At 38.7% G+C, this 27,543-nt stretch overlaps 1 protein-coding gene and 1 pseudogene across 4 annotated transcripts in view; both read right to left on the bottom strand.

The window, feature by feature from the left end:
- The window catches only part of LOC129496309 (leucine-rich repeat transmembrane neuronal protein 1-like), a 31,919-nt pseudogene extending 10,749 nt beyond the window's left edge, over positions 1 to 21,170 (bottom strand).
- TXNDC16 (thioredoxin domain containing 16) overlaps positions 1 to 27,543 on the bottom strand; it is a 130,168-nt gene that overhangs the window by 91,013 nt on the left and 11,612 nt on the right. For all 4 annotated transcript variants that reach the window (XM_055304179.1, XM_055304177.1, XM_055304180.1 and 1 more), the window contains exons 5-6: positions 23,174 to 23,247; positions 22,053 to 22,127 (exon numbers count right to left, since the gene is read on the bottom strand). In XM_055304179.1, coding sequence (XP_055160154.1) covers positions 22,053 to 22,127; positions 23,174 to 23,247 — 149 coding nt within the window. The remainder of the gene's footprint in view (positions 1 to 22,052; positions 22,128 to 23,173; positions 23,248 to 27,543) is intronic.

Below are 27,543 nucleotides of genomic sequence, written 5' to 3'. Positions count from 1 at the left end.
GAGGAGGATTAAAAGTCACCAACTCAGAGAGGAAGGTAAAATGGCAGAAGAGTAGAGGATCTCATTTCATCTGGTCTCTTGAATTTAGCTAGATAACCATTAAATCACTCTGAACACCTGTGAATTCAACCTAAAATATAAGAATTCCTGGAATTCTACAAATAGAAAAGAGACTGCTTTTTGCAAGGTAGGAGTATGGAGAAGAGAAAGAAAGGGGATATACTGGAAGATAAATGGCAGTGGGGAGGGAGCCTCTGAAACCTGACTATCAAAAAGTGATACAGTCCTGGGGTACAAAATCAGAACCTTTAGAAATCAACTCCAGTGAGAGACCTCCCTATGTGAAAGGTGCTCAGTGGTAAAGTGGGGCAGAATCCTAGGTGACCTCGGGATCCCCGGGGTCACAGAGAGAATGGGGGTGCCTGAGCCAGCAGAGTTCCCAATCACTGGAGCGAGAAACCCTTAACAGTCTGGGAGCCCAGGAGAGAGCTCTCAGCTGAGTTTGCCATAAACCTCAACTACTGCATGATTTGGCAACAGCACTCAGTGTGGGGGGCATGAAGGTGTCTTGCAAAGGACAAAAAAAGTGGCAGCCCTCTGCCTTCCCCCAGAGGGGAGGCAGAGGAGTGGGCACCACCAGGCGACTGCTCTGCATACAAGGGCCTGGCAAAGAACAAGTGTGGCAAATGTGCGACCCTCCACCTTCCCCCAGGAGGATCAGTGCATACCACCTGCAAAGTGTGGCATGCACAAAACTGAAGACTGCTTATCCTTAAGGGTTTACTGAAGAAAGGAGACCACAATCTTCAGCTCCAGGGCTGAAGATCTGGGCTTGGCCATTTTTATTCTCATCCTCTAAAGAGGCACAGGGAACCTTCAGGGAATAAAAGTCACATTAAAAAAAAAAAAAACCCAACCCAGAAACAGCTTACACTGAGCTCAAGCCCCTGGGCAAGGGGTGGTACAACTCACCCCTGGGCAAAGGGTGGCACAACACCTGAGAACACCTGAGAATCGATGCAGCAGGCCCCTCCCTCAGAAAACTAGCTGGAAGAAAAGGGAACACCAAGTATAGGTAGCACAGGGCACTGCAAAACTCCAGTGCTAGGGGAAAACAGTATATAGAATTCGAGGGTTTTTCTCCATGAGTCATTTATATTTCAATTTAAAATTTTCCTTTTCTTGGGACGCCTGGGTGGCTCAGTGGTTGAGCATCTGCCTTCGGTTCAGGGCATGATCCCAGAATCCCTGGATCGAGTCCTACACATCAGGCTCCCCACAGGAAGCTTGCCTCTCCCTCTGCCTATGTCTCTGCCTCTTCTCTACGTGTCTCTCATGAATAATTTTTTTTATTTTTCTTTTTTTTTTCCCATTTCAACTAGTTTATCAGCTCTTTGGTTTTAAGTCTTTTTTAATTTATTTTTTTAAAGATTTTATTTATTTGTTCATGAGAGACACAGAGAGAGAAGCAGAGACATAGGCAGAGGGAGAGGCAGGCTCTCCATGGGGAACCCAATGCAGGACTTGATCCCAAGACCCCAGGATCATGACCTGAGCCAAATGAAGACACTCAACCACTGAGCCACCCAGTCTCTAAGTCTTTTTTTTTACTTTCATTTTTTATATTTACATTTCATAGATATATTCTTCATTTTTGGCTTCATTTCACCATATTCAATTTTATTTTTGTACATATAAGTTTTGCTTTCTTTATAGTTTTAGGATTTATTGTCTTCTAACACACAAACAAAATACACACAGGACCAAGCGGGTCACCCTGTTTTGTCCACCTGCAAGATTATGCTCTCTCCCCTCCCCTTCTGATTTCTTTTTCTTTCTTTTTTTTTTTTTCTTTTTTGGTTTCTGACCTTTTCAGATTTATCTAGTGTGTATTTTGTGTGGACCGTGGTTGATATTTCTGATTTCATGTACTCATTCAGCCATTCTTCTCTGGGCAAAATGAATAGAAGGAAGAATTCACAACAAAAGAAAGAAACAGAGGTAATATTCTCTGCCACAGATCTAATCGATATGGATGTAAGTAAGATGTCAGAGCTGGAATTCAGGATAACAATTACAAAGTTACTACCTGGGATTGAGAAAAAGCATAAAAAACACTAAAGAATCTCATAGTGTAGAAATGAAATCTAATCAGACCAAAATTAAAAATGCTATGAGATGCAGGTTATATTGGATCTCTAAACAGTTTGGGTAAATGAGGCAGAAGAGAAAGCAAGTGATACAGAAAACAAGTTAATGGAAAGGAAGGAAGCTGAAGAAAAGAGAGAAAAACAATGAATGGACTGTGAGGGGAGGCTTTGAGAAATCAATGATGCCATAAAACAAAACAATATTAGAATTATTGGGGTCCCTGAGGGAGAAGAAAGAGAGAGAGAATGAGATAGAAGGTGTATTTGAGCAAATCATAGCTTAGAATTTCCCTAATCTGAGGAAGGAAATGACATTCAAGTCTAAGAGGTAGAGAAGACCCCTCCCAAAAAAATCAATAAAAATAGATCAACACCCTGATAAATAATACTGAAACTTGCAAATTTCAGAAATAAAGAGAAAATCCAGGAAGCTCAAGATAAGAACTCCTTAACCTACAGGGGCAAGAACATTAGACTAGCAGCAGACCTATCTACAGAGACATGGTAAGCCAGAAAGGGCTAGAATGACATATTCAAATATTAAATGAGAAAAGCATGCAGCCAAGAATACTTCATCCAGCAAGGCTGTCATTCAGAATGGAAGAAAAGATAAAGAGCTTCCAGGACAGACCAAAACTGAAAGAATATGTGACTACTAAACCAGCCCTGAAAGAAATATTAAAGGGGAATCCTGTAACCGAAGAGGGAGTCCAACAGTAACACAGACCAGAAAGAAACAGGAATTTTATAGGCAACACAAGGGCACTAAAGGCATATCTCTCAATAGTTATTCTGAATGTAAATAGGTTAAATGCTCCAATCAAAGGATATAGGGTATCAGATTGGATAAAAAAGCAACCCACCCATATGCTGTCTACCAAAGACTCATTTTAGACCTAAAGACACCTCCAGATTGAAAGTGAAGGGGTAGAGAGCCATTTATCATGCTAATGGACCTCAAAAGAAAGCTGGAGTGGCAATCCTTCTATCAGACAAATTAGATTTTAAACCAAAGACTGTAGTAAGGGATGAAAAGGGACACTACATCATACTTAAAGGGTCTATCCAACAAAAATATCTGACAATCATAAATATTTATGCTTCTATCTTGGGAGCAGCCAATTACATCAACCAATAATGACCAAAGTAAAAAAACACATTAATAATAATATAATAATAGTAGGGTATTTCAACACCCACACTCCACAATGGATAGATCATCTAAGCAGAAGATCAACAGGAACAAGCGCTTTGAATGACACACTGGACCAGATGGATTTCACAGATATAGAGAAAGAGAGCATTCCGCCCTAAAGCACAATATACATTCTTTTCAAGTGCACAGAATATTCTCCAGAATAGATCACATTCTGGGTCACAAATCAGGTTTCGACTGATACCAAAAGACTGGGATTCTTCCCTGCATATTTTCAGACCATAATGTTTTAAAACTGGAACTCAATCACAAGAGGAAATCTGGAAGGAACTCAAACACTTGGAGGTAAAGAGTATCTTACTAAAGAACAAATGGGTCAACCAGGAAATTAAAGAAGAATTTTAAAAATTCATAGAAACAAAGGAAAATGAAAACACAACTACTCAAAACTGTTGGGATGCAGCAAAGGTGATCCTAAGAGGGAAATAAGTAGATAGCAACACAAGTCTCTCAAAAAAAAACAGAAAAGTCTCAAATGCACAAAGTAACCAACCTTACCTAAAGAAGCCAGAGAAAGAACAACAAATAAAGCCTAAACCCAGCAGGAGAAGAGAAAAAATAAAGATTAGAGCAGAACTCAATGACATAGGGCAGCCCAGGTGGCTCAGCGGTTTAGCACTGCCTTTAGCCCAGGGCGTGATCCTGGAGACCCAGCATCGAGTCCCATGTCGGGCTCCCTGCATGGAGCCTGCTTCTCTGCCCACCCCCTCTCTCTCTTTCTGTGTGTCTCTCATGAATAAATAAATAAAATCTTTAAAAAAAAAAACTCAATGAAATAGAAACCAAAAGAACAGCAAAACAGATCAATGAAGCTAGAAGCTGGTTCTTTGCAAAAATTAATAAGATTGATAAACCCCTAGCCAGACTCATCAAAAAGAAAAGAGAAAGGACCCAAATTAATAAAATCATGAATGAAAGAGGAGAGATCATGATCAACACCACGGAAATACAATTTTAAGAATATATTATGAGCAACTATATGCCAACAAATTAGGCAACCTGGAAGAAATGAATACATTCCTAGAAACTTATAAACTACCAAAACTGGAACAGGAAGAAATAGGAAACCTGAACAGACCCATAGCCAGCAAGGAAATTGAAACAGTAATCAAAAATTTCTCAACAAACAAGAGTCTAGAGCCAAATAGCTTCCCAGAGGAATTCTACCAAATATTTAAAGAAGAACTAACACCTATTCCTCCGAAGCTGTTTCAAAAAACAGAAATGGAAAGAAAATTTCCAAACTCATTCTATGAGGCCAGCATTACCTTAATCCTAAAACCAGACAAAGTCCTCATTAAAAAGTAGAATTACATGGGCAACCCGGGTGGCTCAGCAGTTTAGTGCCATCTTCAGCCCAGGGTGTGATCCTGGAGACCCGGGATCGAGTCCCACATCAGGCTCCCTGCATGGAGGCTGTTTCTCCCTCTGCCTATGTCTCTGCCTCTCTCTCTTTCTCTCTCTCTTTCTGTGTCTCTCATGAATAAGTAAATAAAATCTTTAAAAAATATATATGCTTATAAAAAAAAGTAGAATTACAGACCAAACATAGATGAACATAGATGATGAACATAGATGCCAAAATTCTTACCAAGATACTAGCCAATAGGATGCAATAGTACATTAAAAGGATTATTTACCACTACCAAGCAGGATTTAATCCTGATCTGGAAGATGGTTCAACATTAGCAAATCAATCAAAATGATACATCACATTAATAAAAGAAAGGACAAGGAACATATGATCCTCCCAACTGATGCAGAAAAAGCCTTTGACAAAATACAGCATCCTTTCTTGATTAAAACTCCTCTAAATGTAGGGATAGAGGATAGAAGAAACATACCTCAATACGATAAAAGCCATCTACAAAGAGCCCACAGAGAATACCACGCTCAATAGGGAAAAACTGAGAGGGTAGCCCTGGTGGCCCAGCGGTTTAGCGCTGCCTTTGGCCTGGGGTGTGATCCTGGAGACCTGGGATCGAGTCCCACATCAGGCTCCCTGTGTCTCTGCCTCTCTCTCTCTCTCTCTCTCTCTCTCTCTCTCTGTGTGTGTGTGTGTGTGTATGTCTGTCTGTCATGAATAAATAAATAAAATCTTAAAAACAAAAAAACTGAGAGCTTTTCCCCTAAGGTCAGGAACACAACAGAGATGTCCACTCTCACTACTGTCATTCAACACAGTACTAGAACTCCTAGTCTCAGCAATTAGACAACAAAAGGAAATAAAAGGCATTCAAATTGCCAAAGAAGAAGTCAAACTCTCCCTTTGCAGATGACATGATACTGTATATGAAGAACCCAAAAGAATCCAACCCCCAAATTGCTAGAAGTCATACAGCTATTCAACAATATGGCAAGATACAAAATCAATGCACAGAAATCAGTTGCACTTCTACACACTAACAATGAGACTGAAGAAAGAGAAATTTAAGGAATCGATCCCATTTACAACTGCATCCAAAACCATAAGATACCTAGGAATAAAACAGACCATAGAAGTAAAGAATCTACAAAATACTTATGAAATAAATTGAGAAAGACACAAAGAAATGGAAAAACATTCCATGCTAATAGGTTGGAAGAATAAATATTGTGAAAATGTCTATGCTACCAAGAGCAATCTGCTCATTCAATGTCCCGATCAAAATAACATTGGCATTTTTTACAGAGCTGGAACAAATAACCCTAAAATTTGTATGGAACCAAAAAAGACCCCAAATAGCCAAGAAATGTTGAAAAAGAAAACCAAAGCTGGAGGCATCACAAAGCCTGACTTCAAACTGTATTTAAAATCTGTAATCACCAAGACAGTATGGTACTGGCACAAAAACAGATACATCAATCAATAAAACAGAATAGAGAACCCAGAAATGGACCCTCATCTCTATGGTCAAATAATCTTTGACAAAGCAGGAAAGAACATTCAATGGAAAAAGGACAGCCTCTTCAATAAATGGTACTAGGAAAATTGGACAGCCACACACAGAAGAATGAAACTGCACCATTCTCTTACACCATACACAAAGATAAACTCAAAATGATGAAAGATGTAAATGTGAGATAGAAAACCATCAAAATCCTAGAGGAGAACAGAGGCAGAAACTTCTTGCAAGACATGTATATAAAGGCAAGGGAAACAAAAACAAAAATGAACTATTGAGACTTCATCAAGATAAAAAGCTCCTGCACAGCAAAGGAAACAGTCAACAAAACAGCAGCCTTAGGATAAAGAAGATATTTGCAAATGACATATCAAATAAAGAGCTATTATCCAAGATATATGAAGGACTTATCAAACTCAACACCCAAAAACAAATAATCTGGTCAAGAAATGAGCGGAAGACATGAACAGACATTTCTCCAAAGAAGATATACAAATGGTCAAGAGATACATGAAAAAATGCTTCACATCACTCGGCATCAGGGAGATACAAATCAAAACCATAATGAGATACCACCTTACACCAGTCAGAATGGCTAAAATTAATAGGAAACAACAAATGTCGGTGAGGCTGTGGAGAAAGGGGAATCCTCTTACACTGTTAGTAGGAATCCAAGCTGGAAATGCAAGTCACTCTGGAAAACAGAAGGTCCTCAAGAAGTTAAATATAGAGCTATCCTACAGCCTAGCAATTGCACTACTAGGTATTTATCCTAAAGATAAAAATGTAGTGATATGAAGGGGCACCTGTACCCCAATGTTCGTAGCTGCAAGGTCCACAATAGCCAAACTATGGAAGAAGCCAAAATGTCAATCAACAGATGAATAAAGATGTAGTATTACTCAGCCATCAGAAAGGATTGATACTTATCATTTACCTTGATGTGGATAGAACTGGAGGGTATTATGCTGAGTGAAATAAGTCAATCATAGAAAGACCATTATCATATGGTTTCACTCATATGTGGAATATAAGAAATAGCACAAAGGATCATAGGGGAAGGGAGGGAAAATGGAATGGGAAGATTTCAGAGAGGAAGACAAACCATGAGAGACTCTTAACTCTAGTAAACAAATTAAAGGTTGTTAGAGGGGAGAAGGGAGTTGGGGTAATTGGGTGGTGGGGATTAAGGAAGACACACAATATGATGAGCACTGAGTGTTATATACAACTGATAAATTATTGAACACTATATCTGAAACTAATGATGTACTATATGTTGGTGAATTGAATTTAATTTTTTTAAAAAAGGTATAAACACTCAGTTATAAAATAAAGTCAAAGAAAAATCCATTGGTTTGATGAGAATCTACAAAATCATGAGTTTCTTGATCTGTCCCTGGTATCATAATGTGTAAGAACTGCCTATTCCAGGATTTCTCTAGAGGGTGGCAAGAGTCCTGAACCCGCTGTCATTTCTATCTTGCTGGCCTGACAGGGTTGAGAAGATACTAGCCTTGGACCCACTTTCCTTTCTTACCTAATGTTTTCCTACCAGAATGCTCTGGGTTGTAATTGCCATGAGTTGGAAACAGTTTGCATTTATAAGTATAAATTTATTCATCCTTTTAACTTATGTAAGGCTTTTGTACCCAATTATCAATTCTTTAAAATATGACACTAAATTTTGGTTTTCTACTGTCATGTGAGAACATTAGGACCCAGAAAAACATCCTTGTGTGAGGAAAATAAAGTGCTGCAGCAAAGAAAATAAAAAATAAAATCATGGAGATACAACGTCCAAGATGGTGACAGTAGTCAACAGTATCATAATAACTTTACATGGTGACAAATGGCAATTGGGACTTATCGTTGGAATAATTTTGCAATGTATATAAAAATATAAAATCACTACCATATACACCAGAAATGAATAGGATATTATATGTCAATTATACTTCAGTAAAAAATAAAATTAAAAATTAAGAAATAAAGAGTCTTGGTTGTCAAAAACAAGACTTCCAACAATAAGAAAACAACCCCATTAAAATATGGGCAAAAGATGGGGTGCCTAGGTGGCTCAGTCAGTTTAAGCATCCAACTCTTGATTTTGGCTCAGGTCATGATCTTAGAGTTGTGAGATCAAGCTCCATGTATGGCTCCATGCTCAGCAGGGAGTCTGCTTAAGATTCTGTCTCTCCCTCTCCCTCTGCCCCACCATCCCTCTAAAATAAAGACATAAATCTTTAAAAATAAAATAAAATAAATATGGGCAAAAGATCTGGATACTCTACCAGCAAAAATCCACAGATGGAAAATAAGGATATTAAAAGATGCCAAACATCATATGTAATTAAGGAAATTACAAATCAATACAATGAGATACCACAACAACTGGAATGGCTAAAATCTGTTTTTAAAATGGACAATAGTAAATTGTAATTGTCCATCTGACAAGGATGTGGAGCAATGAGAACTCATTCGTTGTAGGTGTGCGTGAAAAAATGGTACAGCCACACTGGAAGACAGTTTGGCAGCATCTTATAAATTCCCCCATATGATCACACCCCTAAGTATTTACCCAAATTAGTTGAAAACTACATCCATACAAAAAAAGCTACACACAAACATTTATAGAAGCTTTATTCATAATTACCAAAACTTAGAATCAACCAAGACGTCTTCAATAGGTGAATGTATAAACATACACTGGTATAACCATATAATGGGATACTATTCAGTGATAAAAAGAAATGAGCCATCCAGAAGAAATGAACAGATATTTCCCTGAAGAACACATCCAGATGGTTAACAGACATGTGAAAAGATGCTCAACATCACTCATCATCAGGGAAATACAAATTAAAACTACAGTGAGATTATCACTTCACACCTGTCAGAATGGCTAAAATCAAAACCACAAGAAACAAGGGTGCCTTGCGATCAAGCCCTATGTAGAGCTCCATGCTGGGCATGGAGGCTGCTTAAGATTCTATCTTCCTCTCTCTCTGCTCTTCCCCTCAACACTCTCCCAAAATAAATAAATAAACACAAGAAACAAGTGTTGGCAAGTATGTGAGAAAAAGGAACTATCATTTACTGTTGGTAGGAATGCAAACTCATACAGCCACTCTGGAAAACAGTATGGAGGTTCCTCAAAAAGTTAAAAATAGAACTACCCTACGTTTTAGTAACTACACTACTAGGCATTTACTTAAGAGATACAACTACAAACACTCATTCAAAAGGATACATGCCCCCCTGATATTTACTGCAGCATTATTTACATGAGCCAAATTATGGAAACAGTCTGTGTCCATCCATAGATGAACAGATAAAGACTGGTGTATATATACAATGGAATGTTATTTTATCCATAAAAAAGTATGAAATCTTGCCATTTGCAACAACATAGAGCTAGAGAATATAATGCTAAATGAAATAAGTCAGAGAAAGACAAATACCACATGATTTCAGTCATACGTAGAATTTAAGAAACAAACCAAAAAAATGAGCAAAGGAAAAAAAGAGAAACAAACCAAGAAACAGACTCTTAACTATAGAGAACAAATTGACGGTTACCGGAGGTGGGGTAGGAGGAAAGACAAGTAAAATAGGTAATGAGGATTAAGGAGTGCACTTGTGATGAGCACTGGGTGATGTACAGAATTACTGAATCAATATATTGTACACCTGAAACTAATAAAGCACTGTATGTTAACTACGCTGGAATTAAAATTTTTTAAAAAATGAGCGATCAAACCATGAAAAGACATAGAAGAACCTTAAATACATGTTGCTAAGTAAGAGAAGTCAATCTGAAAATCTACATCTGTATTATTCCAACTATATGACACTCTGGAAAAGGCAAAACTACAGAGACTGTAAAAAGATGAGTGGGAGGGATAAATAGGTGAAGTATGAGATTTTTTTAGGCTAATGAAACTATTCTGTTTGATACCATAATGGTGGATATGTGTCATTACACATTTGTCAAAACTCACAGAACTGTACAACAGAAAGCCTGAATCCTACTGTAAACTAGGTGCTTTTGTTAATAAGGTACTGATACTGGTTCATTGATTATAACAAATGTACCATACTAATGCAAAGTGTTAACAATAAGGGAAACTGAGTAAAGAGGAGAAGAGAGTCATACCAGAATTCTCTGCACTATGTGCTCAATTTTCTCTGAATCTAAAATTACTCAAAAAAAAAAAAAAGAAAATTAAGGGGCACCTGGGTGGCACAGTTGGTTGGGCATCCACTTCTTGGTTTTGGCTCAGGTTATGATCTCAGAGTCATGAGGTCAAGACCCACATCAGGCTCTGCACTTAACACAAAGTCTAATTGTCCTTCTCCCATCCTCTCTTCCCCTCCCCACTGATCATACTCATGCATGCTCTCTCTCTCAAATAAATACAATCTTTTAAAAAATAGTCCAGTCTCCTCTAAATTGGAAGAGTAAGAGACTAGTAGTGTGTGTACACTCATCACTATATCTCAAATAGAGTTAATTCCCAGCACCATGGGGAGAAATTTACAAATTGCAGAACCTAGGTTTGACTAATTCTTCTCTTTAGTCAAGTTGTTAAGGACAAAAACTCTAAAACTGGAAAAAATGGAGGAAGAGCTAAGAGCAGAGTAGTAGGAGGACCCTAGGCTTGCCTCATCTCTCAAACACAGCTAATGAAACTATTATATAAAGATCAAATCATTCTAAATACCCAAGAAATCTGAGGACTGACAGAACAAACTGTACAAATAGAGGGAGAGAAAAGGACATATCATAGAAGGTAGGAGATGCAGAGATGTGGTTTGGGGAGAGAAACAGATCGTGGGTGCTGCAGAGGGGACAGAGCCCTGCTCACAGATAGGAGGGAGAGGGAGAGACAGACAGACAGAAAGGAGTACACAGGAAATTGCATTAGGAAAACACTTCCCCAGAGCCACTGACTGGGAAAACTGATTTTTGTGAATTTTTACAACCAGTGGGACTCAAAAGACTGGAGCTTTAGCTATCCACAGCAAAGCCGGTATGGAGCCTGGCAAGCACTGCAGTTCTCCTGTAGAGAAGGAGATCAGATAACCTGTGATCTGAGGATTGCCTGGGATGCACTGGGAGAGACAGTTCTCCTTCTTGGAGCACATCTGGGAGAGCATCTTTTCTTCCTCTGTGTCTCAGCATAGCTGCAAAGACACCTGCTGAGGGAAGCTAATCTGGACACTGGCTCTTTGCTATGTTTTACACCAAACTCCAAACCCCTGCACTTTGGCGTATCTACCCTTTGGGACAAACCTGAATCACCCCCAGCACAGTGAGACCCTCCCCTGGAGAACCAACACAGGTCCCTGCTGCACCAGGTCTCTAAAGTTTGGAGTTTTAAAATTCATCCCATCTGCCTAGGATAGACCCCAAGGTGCACTATATGATCAGGCTGACAGACAGGCAAGACACAGACAGGGCAAAGGTAGGGATTTGAGGGATGCCTGGGACACACTAAGGGGAGATTCTCTGCTCTTCTGGGAGGGATTTCTGGACAGTGACAGGCTTGAACTCCCATCTCTAGGGATAAGGGAGGGGGCTGGCCCCATTTACCTCCCCTACCCCTCAGCATAAACTAATTTCAGTAAGCAGCAAAGTGCCAAAAGTGGTAGCCTAAACGGTTTATGCCAAACCCATTCCCTCTGCTCTGCTGGTGCTGCTTTCTTGGGCAAGTGTGCCTAAGAACCAGTATGGCAACCCCTCCCCAAGAAGACCAGCACAAACCCCCCACCCCCTACGTACCACATCTACCAACCATAAAGTTCCACAAAGTTTCCACTCTAGTGGAAACAGCATCAGGTCTCTTTTAACAAGCAGATCAGAATACAACTAGTTAAAACTCACCACACTCTGGCCAAGGTCCAAACACTCCCCAATGCAGGCAAGATGTAACTGTGCAGAAAACTGACCTGAGGAAAAGAGGTGCCAAAACACACAGTAGCCCAGTGCACACTCTGAAACACTTACTTAAGCACCAGGCCCTGGACAGTATAGGACTTCTTCATAAAACCATTACTCTCAGGAACAGTAAATATAACAGGCTTTCCTAACACAAAGAAGACAGAAACCTGGACAAAATGCCAAGACATTTAGAGGACCTAAAAGGAAGAACAAAAAATGGTCATGGCCAGGGATCTAATCAAAACAGATATAAGTAATATGCCTGATCCAGAATGTAAAGCAACAATCATAAAGTACTACCTGGGCTTGACAAAAGTATAGAAGATACCAGGGATACCCTTACCGAAGAGACAAAAGACCTAAAACCTAGTCAGGCCAAAATGAAAACTGTAATAACTGAGATGCAAAACTGACTGGATGGAAGGACCACAGGATGGAAGAAGCAGAGGAACAAGAAAGTGATACAGAAGATAAAATTATGGAAAATAATGAAGCAAAAAAAAAAAAAAAGAAAAAAGAAAATAATGAAGCTGAAAATAAAAATATTGGATCACAAATGTAGACTTAGGGAATTCAGAGACTCCATAAAACATAATAATATTTGTATCATAGAAGTCCCAGAAGAAGAAGAGAGAGAAAGGGGGCAGAAGGTTTATTTGACGAAATTACAGCTGAAAACTTCCCCTATCTGGGAAAAGAAACAGATATCTAAATCCAGAAGGCACAGAGAACTCCCATCAAACTCTTGGCCAACACCAAGACATATATCATAGTAAAATTTGCAAAATACAGAGATAAAGAAAAAAACTCTTGGCAAACACCAAGACATATCATAGTAAAATTTGCAAAATACAGAGATAAAGAAAAAAATCCTAAATGAAGGAAGACAAAAGAAGTCCCTAACTAACAAGGGAAGAATAAGGTTAGCAACAGTTCTATCCACAGAAACTCAGCAGGCAAAAAGAGAGTGGCAGGATATATTCAATGTGCTGAATGGGAAAAATATATAGCCAAGAATACTCTATCCTGCAAGGCTGTCATTCAGAACAGAAGGGGAGATAAAGAGTTTCCCAAACAAAAGAAGTTCATGACCACTAAACTAGCCCTGCAAGAAATATTATAAGGGACTCTGAGTGGAAAAGACCAAAAGTCACAAAGAGTACAAAGGAACAAAGAAAATCGCCAAAAAAAAAAAAAAAAAACCAAAAACAAACAAACAAAAACAAGTAATACAATGGCACTAAATTTATATCTATCAATAATCACTCTGAACGTAAATGGACTAAATGCTCCAATCAAAAGACATAGGGTGTCAGGATGGATTAAAAAACAACAACAGGGACGCCTGGGTGGCTCAGCGGTTAAGCATCTGCCTTCAGCCCGGGGCGTGATCTTGGAATCCTGGGATTGAGTCCCGCATCGGGTTCCTTGCATGGGGCCTGCTTCTCTCTCTGCCTGTGTCTCTGCCTCTCTCTCTCTCTGTGTGTGTGTGTGTGTGTGTGTCTCTCATGAATAAATAGAATCTTTTAACAACAACACAAGGCCCATCTATATGCTGCCTACTTCATTTTAGACGTAAAGACACCTGTAGATTGAAAGTGAGGGGATGGAGAAATATTTACCATATAAATGGATGTCCACTGAAAGGGAGAGTAGTCATGCTTATGTCAGACAAACTAGATTTTAAACTAAAGACTATAACAAGAGATGAAGAAAAGACACTACATCATAATAAAGGGGCCTATCCAACAAAAAGATCTAACAATTGTAAATATTTATGCCCCCAACTTGGGAGCCCCAATTATATAAAATAGTAACAAACATGAAAGAATTTGGGATGCCTGGGTGGCTCAGCAGTTTAGCGCCTGCCTTCAGCCCAGAGTGTGATCCTGGGGTCCCAGGATTGAGTCCCACATTGGGCTCCCTGCATGGAGCCTGCTTCTCCTCTGCCTGTGTCTCTGCCCGCCCCCCCCCCTTTCTCTGTCTCTCATGAATAAATAAATAAATAATAAAATAAAATCGTAAAAGAATTCATTAATAATATAATAATTCTAGGGGACTTTAACCCTCCACTTACATCAATGGACAGATGATCCAAGCAGAAAATCAACAATGAAACAATGGGTTTGAATGACACACTGGACCAGATGGACTTAACAGATATATTCAGAACATTTAGGCCCAGAGCAGCAGAATACACATTCTTTTCAAGTGCACATGGGCCCTTCTCCAGAATCGATCACATACTAGTTCACAAATCAGGCTTAATGACTACAAAAAGACTGAGATCATATTTTCTGATCACAATCCTATAAAACCTGAAGTCAACCACAAGAAAAAACTTGGAAAGACCACAAGTACATGGAGGCTAAAGAACATCCTTCTAAAGTATGAATGAGTAAGGGCGCCTGGGTGGCTCAATAGGTTAAGCATCTGACTCCTGATCTCAGCTCAGGTCTTTGTTTTGTTTGTTTTTTTTAAAAAAGATTTTATTTATTCATTCATGAGAGACCCAGAAGAGAGACAGGCAGAGGGAGAAACAGGCTTCTTGTGGGGAGCCCGATGCAGGACTCAATCCCAGGACCCTGGGACCACAACGTGAGCTAAAGGCAGATGTTCAACCACCAAGCCAGGCAGGCATCCTGATCTCAGCTCAGGTCCTGATCTCAGAATTATGAGTTCAAGCCCCACATTGGGCTCTGCTTAAAAAAGAAGAATAAAAAAATGAATGGGTCAATCAGGAAATTAAAGAATAAAAAAAAATACATAGAAATAATGAAAATGAAAGACGATGGCCCAAAACCTTTGGGATACATCAAAAGGGTCCTAAGAGGAAAGTATATAGCAATACAGACCTACCTCAAGAAGCAAAATCTCAAATATGCAACCTATACTTACATCTAAAGGAGCTAGAAAAAGAACAAATGAAGCCTAAAGCCAGAAGAAGGGAAATAATAAAGATGAGAGCAGAAATAAATGATACAGAAACAAAAAGAAACAGACCAATGAAAACCAGGAGCTGAGTCTTTGAAAAAATTAACAAAATCATAAAATTAAGAAAATTTATCAATATAAACCCCTAGCCAAGAAAAAAGACCCAAATGAATAAAATCATGAATGAAAGAGGAGAGATCACAACACAACAGAAATATAAACAATTATAAGAGATTCTGAAGTTGCAAAGGTGGTTCAATATTTGGGAATCAATCGTGATATACCACATTAATAAAAGATAAGAACCATATGATCCTCTCGTTATAGAAAAAGCATCTGACAAAGTACAGCATTCCTTCTTGATAAAAACCCTCAACAAAATAGGGATAAATGGAATATACCTCAACATCATAAAGGCTATATATAAATGATCCACAGCTAATATCATTCTCAATGGGGAAAAAATGAGAGCTTTGGTCAGGAACAAGACAGAGGTGTCCACTCTCACCACTGTTATTTAACATACTGGAAATTCTAGCCCCTCAGCAAACAGACAACAACAACAAAAGGCATCCAAATTGGTAAGGAAGAAGTCAAATTCACTATCTGCAGATGACATGACACTCTATGTAGAAAACCCATAAGACTCCATCAAAAAAACTGCAAGAACTAATATAGAAATTCAGTAAAGTCACAATATACAAAGTCAATGTACAGAATTCTGTTGCATTTCTATATGCCAATAATGAAGCCGTAGAAAAAGAAATCAAGGAATCAATCCCATTTACAATTACACCAAAATAATAAGATACTTAGGAATAAACCTAACCAAAAAGGTAAAAGATCTGTACTCTGAAAACTACAGAACACTGATAAAAGAAATTAGAGACAGCATAAAGAAATGGAAAAACATTCCATGCTCAGAGATTGGAAGAACAAATATTGTTAATTGTTAATTGTTAATATTGTTACCCAAAGCAATCTATACATTTAATACAATCTCTATCAAAATACTCACCAGTATTTTTCACAGAATTCGAACAAACAATCCTAAAATGTGTATGGGACCACAAAAGACCTCGAATACCCAAAGCATCATAATTCTGAACCTCAAGTTATATTACAAAGCTGCAGTCATCACGACAGTATGGTACAGACACAGAAACAGATACACAGATCAAAGGAACAGAATAGAAAACCCAGAAATGGACTTAACAACTATATGGTCAACTAATCTTCAACAAAGCAGGAAAGAATATTCAATGGAAAAAATACAGTTTCTTCAACAAATGCTGTTGGGAAAACTGGACAGCAATATGCAGAAGAATGAAACTGATCACTTACACCATACCCAAATAAAATTCAAAATGGACAAAAGACCTAAATGTGAGATAGGAAACCATCAAACTCCTAGAGAACATAGGCAATAACCTCTTTGACCTCAGCCATAGCAACTTCCTACTAGATACATCTCTGGAGGCAAGGGAAAGAAAAGCAAAAATTAACTATTGGGACTTCATCAAGATAAAAAATTTCTGCACAGCAATGGAAACCATCAACAAAACTAAAAGGCAGCCTACACAATGGGAAAAGGTATTTGCAAATTGCATGTCTGATAAAAGATTAATATCCAAAATCTAAAAAGAACTTAACAAATTCAACATCTAAAAAAACAATCCAGTTAAGAAATGGGCAGAAGGCATGAATAGACATTTTCCCAAAGAAGATATCCAGATGGCTAACAGACATGAAAAGATGTTCAACATCACTCATCATCAGGGAAATACAAACCGAAACTGCAATATCTCATACCTATCAGAATGGCTAAAATTAACAACACAGGAAACAATAGTGTTGGCAAGGGTGCAGAGAAAGGGGAACCCTCTTACACTGTTGATGAGAATGCAAACTAATACAGCCACTCTGGTAAATGGTATGGAGATTCCTCAGAAAGTTAAAAATAGAACTACCCTAAGATTCAGCAATTTCACTACTAAGTATTTACCCAAAGGATACAAAAATACTGATTTGAAGGGTTACAGGTGCCCCAGTATTTATGGCAGCATTAACAACAGGTAAATTATAGAAAGAACCCAAATATCCATCAACTGATGAATGAATAAAGAAGATATGGTAGATATATACAATGGAATATTACTCAGCCATCAAAAAGAATGACATCTTGCCATTTGCAACAATATGGATGGACCCAGAGTGTATTATTATGCTAAGAAAAAAAGTCAGTTAGAAAAAGACAAATGCTATATGATCTCACTCATCTGTGTAATTTAAGAAACAAAACAAATGAACACAGGGGCAAAAAAGGAGAGGCAAACCATAAGACAGACCTCTAACTATAGAGAACAAAACTAAGGGTTGATAGAGGAAGGTGGGCAGAGGATGGGCTAAACAGGGGATGGGTATTAAGGAGGGCACTTGTTATGATGAGCACTGGGTGTTATATGTAAGTTATGAATCACTAAATTACATATTTAATGAAACTAATATAAGACTGAAACTAATATTACACTGTATGTTAACTGGAATTTAAATAAAAATTTGAAAATAAATAAAAAATAAACCTGAAAAAATGTATAAATAAACAAAATCTATAATTTTTTAAATGAATAAATTCCTTCAAAACTACGGTATAAGACAAACCACAGTAAAACTCAAATTCTACAATTCTGAAGAGAAAAGATAAATTTGACCAGATAATTCTTTAAGGAATAGGGAAATAAATTCAGGGGTGCTTTGGTAGTTCAACTGGTGAAACATCCAACTCTTGATTTCAGCTCAGGTCATGGTCTCAGGGTTGTGAGATCAAGCCCTGCATGGGGCTCTGCACTCAGGGCAGAGTCCCCTTGAAATTCTCTCTCTCCCTCTCTCTCTCTCTCTGCCCTCCTCTTCCTCTTGTGAGCTTTCTCTCTCAAATAAGTAAAATCTTAAAAAAAAAAAGAATAGAGAAATTTAGATGATAAATGACAACTTGGGGGGAAATGTAGTTTGTTTCTCCTTCATATAAAGAAGGTATCTAAGACACCTGGATGACTCAATGTGTTAAGCCTCTGACTCTAGGTTTTGGCTCAGATTGTGATCTCATGGGATAGACTGCCTACTCAGCAGGGAGTCTGCTTGAAGATTCTCTCCCTCAGTCCCTCCCCTCACTCACTTGCATGTGTGCTCTCTAAAATAAATCTTTAAAAAAAAAAAAAGTATCAAAAAAATAAAAAAATAAAAACAGTATCAGAAGCTAATACAGTTCAAATATGACAGAAAAATGGGCAAAAGATTCCAAATCAAATTCCAAATGTTCAGGTCCATTTCAACGAATAGTATGCAACTACAAAAGAGTACAGGACAGGGAAACTGCTTGCTAGGCACTAGATATTTCAAATTGATGGTTTTAGCACAAAAAGTAGGATGACAAATTGAAAGGTATCGTTTTTCCTCATGGTTATTTGGAAGGTGTAGCTAGGATATGGCACACTATTAAGCACACAGTTTTTCAACATTCTGAAGATCACTACAGAGAATTTTTGTAATATATTCCAAAGTCATTTTTCTTACATTTTAAATTAATGGGGACATTGCCTTTTTGCAATTTTATTTCCTTGACATTTATTTACCCCCCAACTCAGTTTCTTTTTCCCATAAGTGCTGGTGTTGTGTAAGGTGCTACCTGGATAACCTGTATGTTGACTATACCTACATCTGTACTCCTCAGTTCAAAATCCCACAGCTGCCTACTGGAGACTCACATCCGATGGGCATTCCCCTTGTTAAAGTCAACTCCTCTTCCCCTGTAAATCTGTTCTTCTTCCTTGCCTACTTCAGATGTTGATCAGAGAGGATTCAGGGTTGAGTAGGATTGGAAAGACAGAAAAGATGAGATTAGGGATTAATTTCAAGTTTGTAGTTTTGCTGACTGTTACCAAATTAGCTCTTACCAAATCCAGTTAATTTCACCTTCTAAGCATTAAAAAGAAAATCTCCTCTTTGCTATCTCTATTTTACCTCCCTAAATCATATAATAGACACACAATGATTTCTATGTGTGCTTGGACTTCACAAATCTATCTCATGTCCACCAGAAAGAGCTTTCGAGTACTAATCTGATTATATCACTTATCTACCTACAATCCTCTGTGGAGCAATCACTTGTTGAGGTGGTCAGGACAGTGAGCCAAATTTAACAGTCAAGCCTTTATTCACTCACTGTGGTAGTACAAGCCAGAGGCCAAAAGTGAGGCAACAGTTCTACAATATTCTATTCCTTGCCCCACCCACCATTGGCCAGCATTAGGCAAAAGTCAAGGGGGTGCAGTGCAGGTGCAGGGGAGCATCTCATTTCAAGGAGCCCCAAACAAAGGCTCTTGACTCTTTATGAACTCATGGGCTGAGGAGAAAGAAAGGGAGAAGAGCCAGAAGAGGAAAGATACTAAGTGGAGAAAAGTGCCTCAATCAAAGACCCCTGATAAGGAGGTCTTAGCAGAAGCACCAGGGAGGTGCCTCTGTCAAGGTCTTTTCTTATAATGAGGCCTCTGAATGGAGACACTTGAGCTAAAAATACAGGTTACATTGGAGCATGTCTGGCCTATGTCCTTAAGTCTTGGACCTCAATTTTCTCTATAAAACTGCAATGCACTGGATATGCACCGAGTCTGGTGTGGGTAGGGCACCTTTACCCTATGAGTCCTGCCAGACAAAGCCTGTAATTGCCTGTGGGCAGGACTCATAGGCCACATAAGTATTCTGGCCTGGAGCTAACCTCCTCACCCTTCAGGGCCTACCCCAAAGCCTTAACTTCTTCTCATGGTAAACAAAGATCCCTTCCATCTGACCCCCATACCTACTTTTCTGCTGTCATCTCCTGTTTCCCATTTCATACTTGAGTAAAAACTGCCCCCCCCCCCGCTCCAGGGGTGCCTGGATGGCTCAGTCAAATGTCTGCTTTTGGCCCAGGTCATGATCCTGGGGTCCTAGGATCGAGTCCCAAGTCAGGCTCCCTCTTCAGCAGGAAGTCTGTTTCCCCCTCTACATCTTCCCCTGCTCATTCTCTCTTTCTCTCTCTTTCTCAAATAAATCAATAAAAATCACTAAAAAAAAAAAAGTGTTAAAAAAAAACTACTCCCCCAAACTATTCTAACCTCCATGCCTTTGGTCACAGTTTCCCCTGCTTTCCCCACCTTCTGTTTCTTCACCAAACTGCCACTTATCCTTTAAGACTCATCCCAAGTGCCACCTCCACCAGGAAGCATTCTTAACAAATACCCACCCTCATTCTAGACACAGGTAACTCTTCCCTGTACTGTGGATCTTAAGCGCTCAGGCATACAAACTTCTACCAATTTACTTACTACACAGTATTTTCTGTTTCTGTATCTATGTAACAAAACACTAAATTCCTAGAGAACAGAAGCCATATCCTTTTCTATTCTGTATCCCCAGTGCCTAACAAGTATCTGGCACATAGCAGGAACACGAGGAATCATCTATTTGTGGAATTAGTGTTCTATGAATCAGCATTAACACAGCACTAGCAACAGGACACTACAGCAGGATTGAATAACACAAGCCCCACAAGCTAACCAGTTCCCAGCACGGGCAGCCTCTCCACACTAAGGCCCAACTGTTTCAAAACCACCTTGTTGTCAGGTTATCCAACATGGACCTGCTGGTCCAGGATTTGCCATCAAACTTCTCAAAGACAATCTTAGTACCTAAGGATAACATCCTTATCCTTCAAAGAATCTTCTTTCTCTATCTCTTCAACTCTCATATCTGGCTCTAAGACTATCGTCAGATACCTGCTGTAAAAACAGCAGAAACCAGTAAGCTTCCCGAGAACAAGTATCATATCTACTACTGGGGCTTTTTGCTAAGCCTTTTTATGACCCCAATCCTCAAGCCACCCAGCCACCCTTCTTTAAGGGAAAAGCCTCTATGCAGCCTAACAGTTCTTTGGAATTCCTCTCGAAAAGACCACCATTCACTTCTTACAATTGGCTTCGTAGTCTACAGGCCTCAGATTCCATGGTTGTCAGGAATTTCTAAAAACTTTTCATTTATATATGATGTGTACTGGAACATTTAAAAGTGTTCACTAGCGAAGTGATAACTACAACTTTTCACCTGTAAGTTCTGAGTTTCCTATCATTTAACTTTCACCCAATTTTTATGGGAATCCAGTCAGAGAGTAGAAGGAAGAGGAGAGCCAAGCAGAAAACAAAGATACTCAATGTCAGCAAAGGTCTTAGTGGCCAGCAGCCCTAACACAACATTAAACTGGAAAGGTTCATGTAAATTGTGTCCCTAATGAAGTCATGGCTTCAAACTTTGTCACTGAAGAGGTAATCAGACTTCATCTAGGAGGAGACTGCACAAATGGACTCCACATAGGCCTAAATCCTAGGCTTCCAAATTCCATGTCAGGAAAGTTAAATTTAGATATTCTCTCTCTCTGTTTCTCTCTCTGTCTTGCTCTCTGTAAACACTAAGACGTGTTCTGGGACTACTGGCGCTGTTTCTGCACCTACTGAGTAGAACTACAGACCCCAGAAAAATCAAGCTGGGATGAGAAGCATGCCAGATATTTTAAAAATCCCAGTGAGAATAGCAAAGATTAGCTTCTTACCTAGTAAAATCCTTACTCCACAGGTATATTCAAAAGCAAAAGCAATACTATGACCATGTGATTGTGTTCTCTCCTACTTTTATACAAAGATGTTTTTGTATCCTTTGCCATTCAAGACATTTTAGATCCTCTACGTAGGGAAAAGACAGATCAGTAATTTTGTGTGAAATTAATGCCTACAAATATAATGTTAAAACTCTAAAATATTTTAATGGATTGTGATTGCCTAAAATGAAATCAAGAGATAAATAACAATAAATCAATGAGTACCCTCTGTACTTACAAGAGAACATGGGCAACGATGGCATTCACATCAAACAAGACATCAGTAGGGAATTCTCTAAGTAAGATGTTGCCCCTATTAAAAAAATTTAAAAATCATTACAGAAATATTTCCTTGGAATTCACTTTTCTTGTCTCTCCAATACGGTAGGTTATAAGTCCTTTGACGTTACAGCCTTGGTATTTATCCATTATCTCATGCACCCACCAGCATGCTGACTGTAAAACACACACAAATATTTATTGAATATACACTCACTAAATATGTTGACTTTGAAGAGTTTAGGCTCTGAGCTAGGCAAAAAGATTGGGAAAACACATGAGTCTCAACAAGGCTTCCTACCATACTCCCAGTCACATACACATACATTCCCTAAATGGGCTGGGGAGGAGACAAGTAGGAGAGAGAAAGAAGTTTCCTCAGCAGTTGATCTCTGAGGAGAGAGACTCTGCCCCCACTTCTCAGGCCAAATCCCAACAGTTTGAGAAAAAGACTTTGAGAAACCTCAGAGACTAGCAGATCAAAATGCAGGGGAATCTGTAACTGGGACATTGGCAGATCTCTCAAAAATACATTTCCTTCACACCCAAATATGGACATGACAGATCTACTCAAAACACTAAATTTGTTAAGTGCTTACTTTCCCGGCACTTATAGTAGGAGTTTACATAAGAATTCTCACGTAGGGGCAGCCCCGGTGGCGCGCAGCAGTTTAGCGCCGCCTGCAGCTCAGGGCCTGATCCTGGAGACCCTGGATTGAGTTCCACATCGGGCTCCCTGCATGGTGCCTGCTTCTCCCTCTGCCTGTGTCTCTGCCTCTCTCTCTCTCTCTGTGTGTGTGTGTCTCTATGAATAAATAAATTAAAAATCTTTAAAAAAAAAAAAAGAATTCTCACGTAATATTCAAAACAAGCCTGTAAGGTAGGTTTTATAGCTATTTTATCTCATTTCATAGATAAGGAAGGTAAAGTGCAGGTAACAAATCTATGACTTAGACTGTTTGCTAAACATCATATGGCCTTCACTGCATAAAGCTTTATTCTGGCTTAGTGATAATTTATACATTTTAATATTCTAGAAGTACAGCTTTGTATCTATCACACTCAAAAAAAATACTTTACCTGAATAAATATGCTTTCATCAAATCCTTTTCTTTTCCACAGTATCTTGATGTTTCTTCTTTGACACAATTAACCTTTAAAAGATTATATTTAAGGTTCAGAGTATATATCAAAAGGTCAAGTTTCTTGGTTAGAGAAACAAGAAGGAAAATTAAACAGTAGTTTGTCTCCAGGTCAAATTTTTTATTTTACTTTTCTTTCTGATTTATATCCTATAATTGCTCATTTATTCAAGTGCTCAAGGTAACCCAGAGAAAGAAATTGTTTCCACATCTAAGAGTTATATTTAATTATACTTAAGAGTTTACATGTAATTCAATCTTATAGAACAAGTAGGAGGTAACCAGGTAGAAAAGGAAAGAAACAATAAGGCAGGACAAAAAAATCATGAGCAAAAGCCAAGAAGCAGGAGTAAGTTACAAGCTGGGAGCATGAAAGCATCTCAGCATCTGGAATACAGATACTGCTGGTTTCTTATCCAAAATCCATCCTTCCTTTTTGTTTTACTAACAGAACTTCTCTAAACACAAGTGCCTCAATGAAAGAATTTTCCAGATGCCCCAACAGCTACAGATGGCCCAGTAGTGTTAGAAGTCACTGGGGTTGGATTCCAGACGGTTCTTAAAAGGGAGCTGACTTATACTCTTTCCCACTTCTTCCTGACAAAAAACAGACAAGGCAGCTGGGGACCAGCAGTAATCATGGACCATAAAGCATCCTTAAAGGAGAAACCCTTGCTGAGGATGGTAAAACAAAGAATGAACCTGAGTCATTGATGATGTTAGGGTAGCCATGACAGTCCCTGATAGTTTATAATCTAGACTCTGTGTGAAAAATATAAGGATAATCCTGGCAGCAACATGAAGGTACAATGGAAGGCAAGAGAGCACAAAGATAAGGAAGCAGGTTAAATGAATATGATATCATAAAGGGCAAGGATGACTGGCATCTGAAGTAAAGCAGAAGAGGACAAAAAAATTCAAGAGACTTTTCACCAATCGAGCGAGTAGAACTAGGGAGGAGACTGAGCATATGTATGGAGTATGGGATAGAGGGGGAAGGAAAGAGATGAAGAGAACGAAGAGGTTTTAAGATGGGGCAATGGGTAGCCACCAACAAAACGTAAACTAAGGCTGGCAGAAAAAGAGTTATTTCATTTTGTAAGTTTTTGGTCTTTTTAATGGATTCAAGATTTTGTGTGTGTTCAATTTAATTTTAATGGAGTTTGAGGGAGCAGAATGACAACTGGCGAAGCTACATTTATTTTCAAAAGCTACAAGAGAATGGACAGTCAAAAAATATTGAGAATAGAGAATTAGAATTAAAAGTCAGAATACAGGAAAAAAAAGTCAGAATACAGCTACAACCAAAAAAGATGGAATGTTAGAAAGAATTTTTAAAAGTCAGAGCATAGGGGATGGCTGACATCACGACAATAGATTTTTTTTCATTCATCCCGTGCAACATATATATGAACACCTACCATATGTTAGTCACTCTTCTAGTCACTGGGGGTACAGTTAAGTTCCAAATAAAGATCTTTATCTTTAGAACTTACATTCTAAAAGTAGAGACAGACAATTTTAAAAACTAATTAATATGTAGTGCTAAGTCCCATAAAGAAAAAATAGTAAGGGGATACTGTGTGACAAGACATTTTAGATAGGTAATCAAGGAAGGCTTGGGAGAGAGGGTGGGCCTTGCACAAAGAACAGAAGGAATAGAATGATGCATCTGATTATATAAATGTGTGGAAGAGAGGAATTCTAAGCAGAAAGGGAAATATTTGAAAAGGCCTTTTAGAAATAACACTTCTAGCAGGTTCAGGTAACAAAATGATGACCTGTAGGTGCCAGAAAAAACTGAGAAAGGTAAAGGGATGAAAAATGCAATTAGAGAGGAAGCCAGTGTCCAAAAGAGCGAAGAGTTTCTATTTTATCCTAAATCTCATGGGCAATCTTTCTGAAGGGTTAGCAAAGTGACCTGACACATCTGACTTATGTGTGGAGAAAAGTTTAGTGGGACAAAAGTAAAAGGAGAAAGAAAGGCCAATTATTAGAAGACTACTGTAGTGGGGCAGCCTGAGTGGCTCAGTGCTTTAGTGCCGCCATCAGCCCAGGGAGTGACCCTGGGGACCCGGAATCGAATCCCATGTCAGGTTCCCTGCATGGAGCTTGCTTCTCCCTCTGCCTGTGTCTCTGCCTCTCTCTCTCTCTCTCTCTCTCTGTGTTGTGTGTGTGTGTCTCATGAATAAATAAATGAAATGTGAATGTATTTTTTCTCCCCTATTTAGGACCTAAATTCTTCAAGGAAATAGACTGAGTCTTAGTCATATACCTATCTAAGAGACTAAATAAAGTCAGCTCATTTCAATGTCATAAACATTTACCCAGTATCTATTACAGACCAAAGAGTGAGCTAAGTCCTTAATAGAGGCCTGTCTTATTCACCAGTCTCCTTTCCACATAGTTTAGCATCCTCAACTGTAAAATCAAGACCAAGTTTTGTCAGTTCATAAAGGCAAAACCCCGGGCATGAACCTTAATATTCTATTGTTAGTTAGTTAGTTGATACATGGTTACTAGTTACTAGATAAACAACATGACTACCCCTTTTGAATGCTATATCAACCTAGTATGTCATGTGTAAACTGTAGAATTTTATTAAAAGTTCCTCAAAGATGAGCACCATTATCATTCTGGAGTATAATCAGTTGTTCAAAGTCAAAAAGTTACATACAGAATTGACTTAAAAGATTCTCTTAAAGTATTTTGCAGTAATATAATAAGAAGAGAGCATTGGTTTTTTCCGCCTGGTTTCTGATATTGTTATTTCCTGAGTGATAGGTGTGCGAGGAATATCTTTTATTCTAGTATTTGGTCTTTAACCCCAGTTTCTTATATAAGAGCTTCTAAGACCTTGGAAACCTCTGCAGTGTTTTGTTTTGTTTTTGTTTTTTTTTTTAATTTTTATTTATTTATGATAGTCACAGAGAGAGAGAAAGAGAGGCAGAGACATAGGCAGAGGGAGAAGCAGGCTCCATGCACCAGGAGCCCGACGTGGGATTTGATCCCGGGTCTCCAGGATCGCGCCCTGGGCCAAAGGCAGGCGCCAAACCGCTGCGCCACCCAGGGATCCCCCTCTGCAGTGTTTAAGAGTATCCTTCTGCATGCTAATGAGGTGACTGATCCCTAGGGGCCCCCATATAGCTTTGAGATGGGAGACTGCTCACCAAAAAGACAAACGCATGATTAGAAGGTTGAACTTTCTATCCCACCTCCTATCCTCAGAGCTGGAAATTGAGTTAATCACCAGTGGCCAAAGATTTAATCCATCATGCCCACATAATAGACCCCCATAAAAACCCTAAACAATAGGGCCTGGAGAGCTTTCAGGATGGTGAACACATCCATGTATGGGAGACACTCCAAACTACAAGAGGATAGAAGCTCCTGTGCTCAAGACTTCCAGACCTTGCCCTATACATCTTGTCCATTTGGCTGTTCCAGAGTTTTATCATTTATAATAAACCAGTAATAGTAAAGAGTTCTCTTCATCCTGTGAACCATTCCAGCAAATTATTGAACCCAAGGAGGGAGTTGTGAGAGCCCCCAATTTGTAGCTGAGTCAGACAGAAGCTGTAGGTAACCTGGGAATCACTCCTTGTGACTGGCATTGAAGTGGAGGGCAGTCTTATAGGACTTAGTCCTCAACCTGTGAGATCTGGGCTAAGTGGGAAGCTGGTGCTAGAACTTATTGGTATGGAAAACTCACACCTTTGGTGTCATAAGTGTTCTCTGGGTTGAGGAAAGAGCTTCCCTTTAATAGTCAAGGTTAGTTAACCTTCCTATGCTTCCTGCCCCAGCAACTCTAGCTGCAGGGACCAAGTAGGACAGTGGCCATCTCTCAGAGGTAGAAAGCTAATGAACTAAGAAAGAATAAATGTACACAGAAAGTCAGGTAGATTCTAATCTAAGATAACTTAATAATCATTGGGTTTTAATCATTCAATTTTCTGAGGTACAAATTCTAAGATTAAAGTTAATGAAAAGCTCAGGTAGCTAACTATGATGCATGTGGAGATTTTCCGTAATACTCAATGACAAATTTGAACATTTTTTGAGAAAAAAATTAAATATGTCATTTCAAGTTAGGTTGTTTTGACTTTGTTCTAAAAATAAAGGAAAAATTACAACATAAGCAATTACAAAGACTTAAAAGAACAGACAAGGAAAAATGCTTCAACTACCTCAATTTTGGTAACTTAGTTTGTGCTAATAGAAATTTAGTAAATAGTTAAATTTGTCAGGCAAAACAACACAAAAAAGCTTAACTATAGGATTGAAAGCTGAACCATAGCCTCAATAAAA

This window comes from Nyctereutes procyonoides, unplaced genomic scaffold (genome assembly GCF_905146905.1).
Source record: "Nyctereutes procyonoides isolate TBG_1078 unplaced genomic scaffold, NYPRO_anot_genome, whole genome shotgun sequence".
NCBI lineage: Eukaryota > Metazoa > Chordata > Mammalia > Carnivora > Canidae > Nyctereutes > Nyctereutes procyonoides.
This window is presented reverse-complemented; position numbering and strand designations above follow the sequence as displayed.